This window comes from Electrophorus electricus, chromosome 9, assembly GCF_041902795.1.
Source record: "Electrophorus electricus isolate QZ-2024a chromosome 9, ASM4190279v1, whole genome shotgun sequence".
Lineage (NCBI taxonomy): Eukaryota > Metazoa > Chordata > Actinopteri > Gymnotiformes > Gymnotidae > Electrophorus > Electrophorus electricus.
The window spans coordinates 8,432,816-8,445,363 of record NC_137505.1 but is presented as its reverse complement, the minus strand read 5'-3'; the positions used below and the strand labels follow the sequence as shown (position 1 = coordinate 8,445,363).

Below are 12,548 nucleotides of genomic sequence, written 5' to 3'. Positions count from 1 at the left end.
GCACCTTTAAAAAAACATTTTTAATGTGTCAAGGCAAAATTTACAGCAGTTATATTTTTTTCATTTTAACAATCACACAAACAGTGAATGGTTACTAATACTAAATGTAAATGAAAAAAAGCATAACAGGCTACATTGTTTCATATGATTAATATTTTTCTCTGAATGCTTGTTTTTAAAGCCCTAATCAGCAGTTACCTTAATACTAGTGTACCTTTTCCACTTTGGATAAAAGTGTCAGCTAAATGTTGTAAACAAAACAGCCTTTTAAACATAACAAATCAGCATTTTGCTGTTACTCACCGTTCAAAGATACAAAGTGACTTACAATTCTGACTGAACACAACTTGAGTAATTGAGGGTTAAGGGTCTTGCTCAGGGGCCCAACAGTGGCACTTGAACCAGCATTCTTTCAATTACAAGTAAAGTACCTCAACCACTGAGCTACAACTGCCTTAGTTAAAAGGTTGTTTTGTTATAGTTAAAAATCTGTTTTGTTATAGCTAATAGGCTGTTTTGTTATAGTTAAAATATTGTTTTGTTTTAGTTAAAAACCTGTTTTGTTATAGTTAACCCATTTTGTTATAGTTAAAATACTTGCTTGTTATGGTTAAAAGGCTGTTTTGTTATAGTTAAATGCTTTGTCTCACTAAGATGAAATCACAGTTTCAGTTCATAGCTCTGTTCATGAGATTCATCAACCATCACTAACCACCTCATTGTTCATTGAAACACATTATGAATGAAACATGTATAATTAGGATAAAACCTACACAGAAAGAAACAAAACAATGTAAGCACCATTGCATGAAAGACATCATACATCGTACTGTATACCAGCATATTACAAATTCTGTATTGTGCTCACGTTTATTAAATGGCACAATGAGGCGTATTAGATGGGGCTTCTCTGAGGACAGTGAGCTCTGAGGAGTAGCTACTGATGGACACCAAGCTCCTTAAACGGGGGCTCCTCTAAAAGACTGTAGCTTCATCATGACAGGATCCTGAGATGAGCAATACATTATCCAGCCCAATCTCTCCAGTGACCAACTTTCCACGCAGTCCCTCAAAGATAATCTGATGGAATACAATTTAAAGGGTTCCGTTCAGTTTTGAACACAGAGGTGATTCAGTGATAAATTACAGTGACAACATCTGTCAGGGATATTAATAAAATGCCAAGAGCAGTAGTTGAGGCCCAGTGATGCTGAGGGTGCGTGTGGGAGTTAATTGGTTAAATCATATGTTCTCCACTGTAATTGTTTCTCAAAGACTCCTGACATATAGCATACTGCATTTTCAATTCAATCGAACTGTCAGATAAGCAAGAATGTTGCGGGGACTCAAGGTGGTCTCATGCAGACATCTAGAGTCGGAGAGAATACTGATGAGTAAATGAGTCACTAGTGTTTCCTCACCATTTGCGGAGGTGTGTCAGTCCAGGTAATGGTGACACTTTCCGTGTGCCAGGCCTCACTGTGGGTGTGTCTCCGCTCCCACACAGCAGAGCCGCTAGTGTCCTGCAGCACACGCAGTGCTCTCGTCTGGCGGCCTGTGAAGCGGTAGCTGAACTTCAGACAGAAGGGTGCGTACTGCATATGGTCAGGGAGGAGGAGTATCAGCCGGGCCATTTCCCTCCGGATCCCCACGGGCCCACTGAGGCCCATGTAGTACTGCAGTCCTGAAAGTGCAAACACAGTTGCAGCCTCAGAAAGACAGAATGCAAGCTAATCGGTCGCATGAAAAAGCATAACGCATAACAGAAGCTAGAACTCCCCATTATGTGCTTACTAAATAATTACAATAACATCGTCTATGGTTACTATTTCTTTGAGCCAGTAAAAATGATCCATGTATAATTATGTTTCTAAAAAAACAGGCTGTTGTCATGTAAACTCCAAATGGTCACCAAGTACCATTCTCATAGTAATGCACAGTCCAGTCCAGGTCATCCTCCTTGTCTTGAACCCACTCACAGACTCCCGAGTCAAAGTTGCAGTCCATCAGGTGTCCTGCTCAAGTACACGTATATGAATACCAGCTCCAGGTGTACAATGAATAAAGAGTGAAGTGGCACTCAAAAAGATCAAAGTAGGTTTGTCATACTCTGCTGCAGAGAAGCTGCATGGATTTCCCTAAACTCCTCTGCTGGACTGTAGATTGACTCATCTGTAAAACAAATAACACTTAGGTATATAGTAGAAAAATACAACTTAAATGCAGCTTTATAAAGAAGCTCAGAACGAGTGTTGTGTAACTAATGCACCAAGGAAATACCCTTGATGGTTTGCAAATATCTCCCTATAAAGCACACAGCCATGAGCTTTCTGACAGCGAGTGGCTACATGCCCATGTGTCAGTCATTTCTTTCCGTTTACTGGTGGGACACCTGACACTTGAACACGCCTGTTGGCACACACAACCAGGTGTAGTGAAAGCTCTGGCAGAAACCTATGTTAGTGGAAAATGTGCAGACTGATGACAGGGTATTTCCTCAGTCTCAGGTCGATCTCCCCAACAGCTGTTCTGGAGGACGCTAATAAAAGACTGCTGTCTCGCTCTGGCAGGCAGAGGCAGGGGGTGTGGAGGTCATGCCTTGGGGTGATTGTTTGCCTTCCTAGTGGAATTCCCCCCACAGCTGATGGATGTCTCAGGCCTGTCTCCTCTTGCTCTTGGAGACAAACCTCAGCTCTGAGACAAAAGCCCTGGACTGTTACAAGCTCAGTGAGACATGAAGCACCTCTCTGGCATGAACTTAGTGACTTCAGCTCAAGCCAAAGTGACATTAACAAGGGTCGTTTAAGCTTTGCAATGCAGGCTTTGAGCATCTGGCACCAAAAGGTGTTTGTATTATTAATTTCCCTAAGGTGCTAGGAACATCCTCCAAAGTCCAAACTAGTCCTGTTGCTCTTATTTGCTGCTAATACACATTCATTTGTTTGGCACCGCAACAGGACTGAATAGGTTTTGTCCCTTTTGACAGGAAGACTGATAGTTCTAACCACCCTTTGGCTTTCATGTGTCTCTCTTTCTAAAGCATCTTTTATGGGCTTGACCCCATGCATGAGACTTTTCTCTCATCCCCAAAGCTGAACCTTGCTTTTACTTTTTGGCAACAACAGTTTAGAGGTTCTTTTAATGAGAATGGAATATTTTTCCCATTTCTCACACAGGCAAAAAGTTGCAATCACAAGTCTAAGGACAGTAAATTCCTAAGATCACCCCCCCCCCCCAAAAAAAGGGGGTCATTGGTATATTGAGTGACTCAGAAAGGGGACTGTTAAAATGTTTCTCCCAGCAGATGTTAAATTTTTCTCCAGGGCCTCAGGAATCTCCTGTACTGACATTAGCTCCTTAAAAATCTCCTTTAATTCATAGCTGGCTGTGAAGGTGTTTGTTTGACACTGTAGATCAGATATCTGAGGTGACCTTTTACAGGGAAACAGCAATGTGGAATATCACCTTTCACTCGAACATCTGACCAGCCCTGAAGTGCCTCAGATAGCACGGACATGAGGAGCAGGTCTTCTGTTTCTTTGTTTATGACTCCAAAGGTACTAGACTGCTATATAGAGTTGAGATTTTAGAGCACTCTTATAACTGTGGCAGGGGAGATTTTGTTTCCCTCCTCGAGCTATTTCTTCTCACCTCATAGTCTCCTAAACTATATTTTATGCCACACTACTAAGCTTGGAAATGGTATCTACTGAATAAATATCTTAGACTGTTAATAGACTTCCTCCAAGCCTGGCTATACATTTTGTGCTAAGTAAAGCACGGGATTTGTGCTGATGTCAGTCACTCATGAAAACAATCTGATGCTCTTTGCTGAGAATGTGCAGATATCTGTATGCTGCACCATGATTTAGAAAACATGTCTGTGAAAGTGTCAAACTTCAGGGAAAAGACAATGTGCTATGCTAAGGTTTATGGTGCTATTCGATTATATTCAATTATGAATTATGAATTATGAATGCTATATAAAAATTCTATATAATTTTTGTAGAACTGGGATATAAATGATATTGAAAAAAGCATGCAAATTGTTTTGAAGATACTATTATGACTTTTTATCCTTTTCACCAGACCTTCTCACAGATCTGAGTATTGAAAAGACATAAGCAATGAGTAATATTTATGACTCATGAGGCCTGACACTTGTCCTTTGATGCCAGATTCCCAATACTCCATGCTGGACCATAGAGAAGGTCCAGGTATCAAGGTCTGGCATGTGGATGATTTCTTAATGTTTCAAAGTAAAATTCAATCCCCTAAATTCCTACTTTTGAATTATATCTAAAAATATATATTTTGCAATTACAAAAAAGAATGGCAAAACTACACCTACTTTCCATCCTGCAGTGTTTTATATTTGTGACATTGATTGGACTACTTGTGTTTGGTCAGAATGCTCACTCACAGAACACGTCTCCTCTGGGGTTCAGCTCCTCACCCTCCACTTGATTCTCTCCACCTCCACCATCTCTTTTCTCTTCTCCAAATTCCTCCTCATCCTCCACTGGGAACGCTGGTGTTCCTTCTACTGGGAGTCCAACATAGACCTCACCATCATAGTCAAAGGGCTGCAGGCGGAACCTGGGTGACTCAGTCACTTTAGGCTCCGGGATGGTGTTGTCCAGCTTGCCACCAAGGATTCGTGGCCTAGATGGTGGATCTGGGATTGCTACAGGGTGAGACAGAGAAATTATGGCCCTCAAGATCCTCTGGTATTCCCACTGAGAATTTCAGAATTCCAATGCTGAATTCCAATTCAGAATGTCAATGCTGTTATATTTTAATAGTAAAATCATGAGCATCAGGTTTATTCCAAAGACACCATGTAATGTCTCACATTGCTTTGATATATTTTCAACAGCATTTTTTTAAATGATCAAAATAAACTACTTCCCATGCATTCTACATTAATCCCCTTTTTCTCTTCTAAGTTTTTAATCCATGTTGCTGGTCCTCCTGCTATGCCACTAAACCATGAATCAGTTTTCACACACTAACAGCACACAATTACTAACACCTAACAGCTGTATGATCCCATCACACCTTGGACTTCATAGAGAGCACATGTGTGCTCACTGAGCATGCCTCAAATAACTGTAGAACTTCTGAGTTAGCGTTGTTCAGTCAAGGAAAGGTCAGGCGAAATGTTAGTGTTCCATCCAAGCAGGAGTATACCTAATTACACTTGTTTAATCAGTTCAGAGTTTTCAGATGTATGCTAGCTTGGTTGGAATAACCTACAGCCAGACCTGCTTTTTGCAATTGCACAAACCAGCTACTAAGCACACAGTATATTTTTCCTCTGCAATCCATGCAAAATCCTTGGCAACAAAGCCCCACACCTGGCAATCCCACACCAAACAAAGAGACTGACGGAGCCAATCCCTTGAAATACTTTTAAATTCTTCAAAATGCTTGCTAAACATCAGTGTATGGCATAGTGCATAGAAACTATTGTTTTAACTGCCAGTGCAATCTTAATTGTAACAGTGTTTTTGAACAAGCCTCTACCCTGGAGAAGCAGTCTTTCTTTCCTGGCCTTATTGAGTAAAGTAAGAGTGCTGGGTAGATATATCATGGATTGATTCAGAGGAATGCTTAGAACCTGATCTGGTCTCCATATCATTGGTAGATCCGGATTTTAAATCTTGAGGTTATGCATACACATTGATTCTTCAGAAATGGTGCAATGAACTTTCATGCAAGCTTAACAAGTCAGCATGAAAGGGAATGTTCTGTATATCCACAGAGCACTTGTGTTTCAGTATGTAAGAAAGCAGTTGATTCATGCTCTCATAGAAAAGAAAATAATCTTTGAATGAAACACGTATGTGAATGCACGGTGAAAAGCCTGATCTATCATACAAAGCAATGGAAAGGGTAATACCTGCCTAAATTTACCTCTAATGGTTGATATGAGATCAGTTTTGCTTTCTGCCTTTTCCCTAGTTCTATAAGTTAGGTCAGAACAGACCTGGTATTGCAGGATACTTTTCTCAGACTGTTCTCAGACCAGACCACAAGATCAATGTTGACAGCGAGCAGTTGGGACCCAGACCCATATCAGGCAGATCTGAGATCAGCATGCGGTCAGACTTATATTTCTGTGCCATCTCACCATTAAGAAACTCATCTGCACTGCCTTTATCCCCATCCCAGGAGCTGCGATAAAATGGTTTTACTAGAAAAACACAAAAAAGCAATCTTTATTCACACACAGCCCCCTGGCTTTCAAATCTTTTTCAAAACAACTGGCTATCCCTGGAGAAGTGGACCTCATGCTGCAACTCCTTCTGGCAGAGAGCATGGCTGTGGCTTTCCTTTGGTGCTTCCATTACTGGGTTGGGTACAAAAGCAGATATTTACACAGGTGGGATTCCAATCGTGGGCCTTACCCTTCCTAACGTTGGGATGGATTTGAGGCTCCGAAAAACAGGATGCAGCTTTTGGCAGCCCTTATGCTCTCCACATCTCTTTATGAAATATACTTCTCCTTACAGTGAAGTGTGTCAGACGTACTACTAAGAGTCGACTCACAGCTAAGAAACTCAGACAGGGCATCTTTACTGTATCTCATGCAGTATAACAGTGATTAGTCTCTTCATATTTCTAGATTAGGGTTTGCTGGCAAGAGTTCTTACCTGAACAGTCAAACCCACTGCCACGGAAACCTTGCTTGCATTTGCACTTGTAGGATCCTTGTGTGTTTATACATTCTGCATGATGGCTACATTTATGAGTGCCGGTTATACATTCATTAATATCTGAAAGTTAAGCAAAATGTGCAGGTGGGAAAACAGCTTATGGGACTTACACTTATTTTCTTTAACAGAAGGCTTGCAGCAGACGAGTGTTCTTACCCACACAATCGTATTTGCCATCGATGTACTTCAGGTCATAACCCCCCTGGCATTTGCAGTAGTAGCTCCCAAATGTATTGACACACTGCCGGTTGTATGGGCATTGGTTCTTCCCGGTCACACATTCATCAATGTCTAACAACAGAAACAAAAATATTTTAAAATTTGCTCTGACATTTTTTTTTTTTTTGTAGTATTTATTATTATTGGCTGTTCAGTAGATTTTGGATTCCTTTGGTGATACACTGAGGTTTCTGTCAAGGAACATTTCAAAGTCAAGGAACATGGTGTATTTTGAAAACACACTGTGTGGATCCACACTGTAATTATCATAATTACAGCTTATTGGTTTGTCTTGAGATGAGATGATCTTTGTTCAATAGTAGTACTGGCAGAAACATTCAGACAATAGCTGATTGACTGTAGCATGTATAGCTGAACAATGAATGTGTTCAAGAAACTGGTGTGTGGTGAGAAAGCCAAGTCCCAAGGGCCTGAGGTGTATTAATGAGTTGTCATGGTAACCAATGAGATAAGGGGTTTGGGAGTGTCGTCTTGGTAACCAAGCGGACTGCACTCACCCACACATGTCTTGCCGTCCTGACCGAGCTGGAGGCCAGCGGAGGGGCAGAGGCAGCGAGTTTCCCTCTGGACCTCCTCACAGCCGTACTGACAGTGGGCCAGCGCACATATCCTTGAGTCTGCAGCACACAGCACAGAAGTCCTGGCCTATTCTCAGTGATATTCTCCAGTGAGAAGTTATTTAATAGGTGGACTTCTCTTCTGGGATTTAAAATTTGAATCAGAGAATTTCAAGAAACAAGAAATCTTGTTGTACAAAACATTATTGTACAACTATTGATACTACTGTGATTTCCTCTAGGCAAACGGACACTTTTGTACAGCAAATGAAATTGGAAGACCATTGAGATCTACCCTCTGAGGATCTTCTTATGTGTTGTTCCTGTTAGGAGATAAGGGCAGGTTAACAGGGCACTCACTCGCACAAGAGCCATCAGAAGTGAGCGTGTATCCGTTCAGGCAGTAGCACATGTAGCTGCCGAACGTGTTCATACAGCGATGCTCACAGGGCCGCGGCTTCAGTCCACACTCGTTCAGATCTGGAGCCAAAGAGAGAGAGAGAGAGAGAGAGAGAGAGAGAGAGAGAGAGAGAGAGAGAGAGAGAGAGAGAGAGAGAGAGAGAGAGAGACAGAGAGACAGAGAGAGAGAGAGAGAGAAAGAAATTTTGATACAGCCGGGCACAGCAAGAACATAAGGGAGTCAAAAAATGTGTCCTATGAGAACACTAGGACCAAAATGGGAGGAAAGGCATGACTAACCCTTCTGACCCACCTTGGCTACATGTCTTCCCACTGTAGCCCGGAAAGCATTTGCACTTGTTTGGGCCGATGCACTCTCCATGCTTGCAGCCTAATTCACACTGGGCTGGGAACATGTTCACAGGGAGAAGGAGCAGGGAAGAGAGACACATATATTAGTAAAGGAAAGGGCTTGAAGGAAGCGGGAGTGTGGAAGCTGGAGCTGGAAGGTGAAGCTAGTTCACAAACAGAGCGAAAGCTCACATTTGTAAACGCCCAAGCCAATTTCATCCTGGCCCAGAGGTCATTTGTCCTTCATAGTTTTCTATATTTTGAAAGTACATAGCCACAGAAAGTGTTTAAAAAGAGTTTGTTGACAGAACAATTTCCAGTTCTTTAAATATAATCTGGAATATGGGACATACGTGTGAAAAATGCCACATTTTGTATTTAACATAGAAAACCAAATGTCTGAAAAGACTGTAGGTGTACTAAGAGCTAGATATCTTTAAGACAATCTAGTTTGGAATATTTACAAACCAAGAACAATTCTTTTACCTTCACAATGTCCTTTGCTGTTTTTCTTCCAGCCGTAGCAACACTCCAGCTTGCTGCCATAGCGACAAACACCTGGTTGGTTCCCAACAGAGATCTGTCTCCTTTGCCTTCCAGGGTCATAGTGGGAGACAGGCCACGTCATTAACACACATCAGTTCTCACAAACACACTACACAACCTTAGCTGCTTTCCAGCTTCCAAAGAACCGAAACACTTATAAAGAAATTCCACGTTTACCTGACACTTTTATCCAAAGCAACTTACAGTTATGACTGAGTACAATTTGAGCAATTGAGGGTTAAGGGCCTTGTTCAGGGGCCCAACAGTGGCAACTTGGCAGTGGTGGGGCTTGACCCAGCAACCTTCTTAGTACAAGTCAAGTACCTTAACCAATGAGCTACCACTGCTATACACCAGTACTATACCTCAGAGTTACATTCAGTACCATACCCCAGAGCTACATTCAGTGCTATACTCCAGAGATAGTCAGTACTACACCCCAGAGCTACATTCAGTGCTATACTCCAGAGATAGTCAGTACTACACCCCAGAGCTACATTCTTTACTATACCCCAGAGCTATATTCAGTGCTATACTCCAGAGCTCCAGTCAGTACTATACCCAAGAGTTACATTCAGTGGTTTAGATATTTTCAGCAAGCTTCTCTGTTGGGTTCCCAAAAGCAGATCAGGCTGCAGACAGATGGAGGAATCTGAGAGATGATTGAAATAAACCAGAATAGTGCACACAGGAGCCACATGAGAACCACCTCTCAGCTAACAGGTGGAACACTGGTTATTAACAGCTACCAGGCTTCATTTAACCACCCAGGCATTCATAACCTTCACCCAGCAATACAATCGTAAATGAATGAGCACTGCATGTTATTAAAAAAGCCCTTCCTATGTATTATGTTCTATGTAAACACTAAAGATACATGTTAGCTTTATTCACATTAGACAAGCTTCAGACATCACTGTTTGGCTAATGAAATCCACACTGTTCATAAGGTGAGACATGAGACTTTAAATGAATTCTGTACGAGCACGTAACAGAGCTCTAAGATCAGTGTGGCAATATGAAACCTTCCTTAGAGAGGTATGGCGGATAGCACTGCTGTTCTGCCTGGAATGTAATGTTAAGACAACTGTTGTTAACCACTTTGACATTGTGGAGGAATCCACCTACTGAAGTTTAAATTACTCCACTGAATAGTAAATGTGCAAAGTTACGTTATGAGGAAGTAATAAAGGTCTCCTCAAATCAGTAAAAACAGTTTGTCTTCTTTAGTATAACATTGGTCTGTGACAATAGCATTGAGAACTGATCTCAGAACAGGTCACTTACCTGTAGTCTGCTCTTCCAAAACAAATGTATAGCAGGAAAGACAGTGAGCTTATCCATGTGACAGGTTTCATGTTTGAGAATGACCTCTGTTCAGATTTCCTTGTTTCTCTCTCTGCTGTTTACTTCTGGTCTGACTGTGGTATTTTTTGTGTAAAAATCAGTCAGAGTGTGGAGAAAGCCTGGCTCGGGTAGCCTGAGCGCTGGCTTGCATCTACCCTTGTGCTTCCTCTTCTGCTCGCACCTCTCACCCAACCCCCGCTCTGTCCTGCTCACTGTCCCATATGTAAGTGTCTCACTTTACTGAGCTAAAGTTCCAGAGAATGGCTGCCAGTGTGTTGAGTATTTGGGTATTAGAGGCTGGCAGAAAGGGAGTCATAGATGTCCTCTTTTAAAAATTCCATGCTAAAATCCATGATTGATGGACTTAAGTCTTACCAGCTCTAGGGAGTAAAAGTACCCTTTTGCGATCACCTTAGGTGCTCTCCACTTAAACATGTGACAGGTAGAATTTTTAAGGAAAGGATTATGTGTCACGATGATGTGCTAGTTATCTTTTAACTGTATACTGGTGTCCTGTTACATGCCACTCTTACGCTTACGTCTGACATTGTCCTTGGTTGTAACTAGCTGAGTGATTTAAGGAGAAAAACCTAAGGCTTGTCATTACCACAGGACAAGTTCTTTGAAGTCTTGCTCCAGATTAGGTTCAGTGTTGCCACCAGTGCACATGTCAGGTTCAGAAAAAAAAAACAACTTACTCAACAACAAAAGGGTTTGAAGGTTTTGAAAAGTTTTCTGTTAAGACTAACATCTGTTCAGCCATGGTCAGTCCTTGGAATCATGGTCAGCTCCCATAATATTCCCATTACTCTGCAATCACGGTCACCTCCCATAATATTCCCATCACTCTGGAATCACGCTGGAATGTAAATCATTTCATTGCATTTTTCATTTTTTCCATGGTGTTGAAATCCTTATTTTAATAATTAGCAATCAGAATTATTGCGGTTATCGACTGTTGGCCTGTCATTCATTTATTTCCACAGTCTTTAGAGTACATTTATAACTTTCTAAAAATGGCAAACAATAATGTTGAAAAACAATGAAAAGCTTGAAGGATTCCTCACATTTGTAGAGGTTTAAAACAATGGGCTGTATATTTTACTACTATTCAGAACAACCTTGCTAAGCTTTACTGGCATGATAAGTCACACTAAGTTGACATCAGTTTTCTTCCTATGAAAGGGACACCACAGACATGGAATAAGCAGCCCATTCTGGTCCGAACATCTAACAGAACTGTTTTGCCAAGCATAGGCCAAGCAGGGACAGTGAACCATGCCACACCACCAGCCTGTGGGGCTGCTCCTCCACACCACCACACCACCAGCCTGTGGGGCTGCTCCACGAGACCACCAGCCTGTGGTGCTGCTCCACCACACCACCAGCCTGTGGGGCTGCTCCACCACACCACCACACCACCAGCCTGTGGTGCCACACCACCACACCACCAGCCTGTGGGGCTGCTCCAGCACAACACCAGCCTGTGGGGCTGCTCCACCACACCACCAGCCTGTGGTGTCACACCACCACACCACCACTCTGTGGTGTCACATCTAATGAACATCTAATGGAAGTTCTCCCTTCTGTAAAGTAAAACTTCTTTGTTTTTAACTTTCATTGAAATCCCAGATAATTCTTGGTATGACAGATTTCCTCCCTTTTCTCAGTATCCAGATAAACCTTTTTTCTATTTCCTCGTTTGTTTGAGGGGACAGCCTATCCTGTGCAACCTCTGGAGTGAGGTGAGGCCAGCGTATCAGGGCACCTTTTTTCTAAGCACTTTGATCACCTCAGCAGCCGTTCTCCATGCTGTGAGTGACTGATGACCAGGATACACAGTTGCCAGAGAGGGAGAGGTCCTTTATTTCCAAATGTAATATTCTATTGTAATGTCAGGGACATCTGTGCTTCTTTCTTTAAATGAGCTTTAAAAAGGTTTATGCAACATACAATACTATGGAAAATATACAATACAATATACAATAACATACAATACAAAATACAATACAACATACAGTACAACATACACAACTAGGGAAAAGTCCACCCTTGTACCTTTTTTTAAAGTGAATATTAAAATCCATTTATGTTCCTTTAACTGTTCTCTTTGTAATGAAAGTGGAAGATCTTATATCTTGTCTTAGAAACATTTCTCCTCTAGCCATATTAGATGCACATGGGTTGGAAATGATTTCTATGGGAGTTCAGGGGTCTTTGGGAGGTGATGAGTCAAGTGTCTCTTAATGGGATTGTCAGTGACATCTTTGGAATGCCTTTTGTTGGAAGGGCAGAATTGTAACTTTTTTAAGATTGTAAGAACTAAGATTTTAAGATTGTAAGAACTAAAGATGCTATGGGATGCAAAAACATAAAAGATTAGACA

The 12,548-nt window shown here is 41.6% G+C and overlaps 1 protein-coding gene across 2 annotated transcripts; it reads right to left on the bottom strand.

The window, feature by feature from the left end:
• Nucleotides 1-5: 5 nt before the first annotated feature.
• egfl6 (EGF-like-domain, multiple 6) lies at nucleotides 6-10,587 on the bottom strand. 2 transcript variants are annotated; one of them, XM_027028226.3, is made up of 13 exons: nucleotides 10,103-10,587; nucleotides 8,756-8,862; nucleotides 8,232-8,324; nucleotides 7,880-7,999; nucleotides 7,460-7,579; nucleotides 6,879-7,013; nucleotides 6,660-6,782; nucleotides 6,137-6,199; nucleotides 4,424-4,687; nucleotides 2,110-2,172; nucleotides 1,920-2,015; nucleotides 1,422-1,684; nucleotides 6-1,080 (listed from the first exon to the last, which is right to left on the bottom strand). In XM_027028226.3, the coding sequence occupies exons 1-13, from the start codon at nucleotides 10,171-10,173 to the stop codon at nucleotides 976-978; spliced, it is 1,623 nt and encodes a 540-aa protein (XP_026884027.2). In that variant the 5' UTR covers nucleotides 10,174-10,587; the 3' UTR covers nucleotides 6-975. The 2 variants fall into 2 exon arrangements, with proteins under 2 accessions (XP_026884027.2, XP_026884028.2); XM_027028227.3 differs by lacking the exon at nucleotides 6,137-6,199 and having other exon boundaries at nucleotides 10,103-10,584.
• Nucleotides 10,588-12,548: the final 1,961 nt, after the last annotated feature.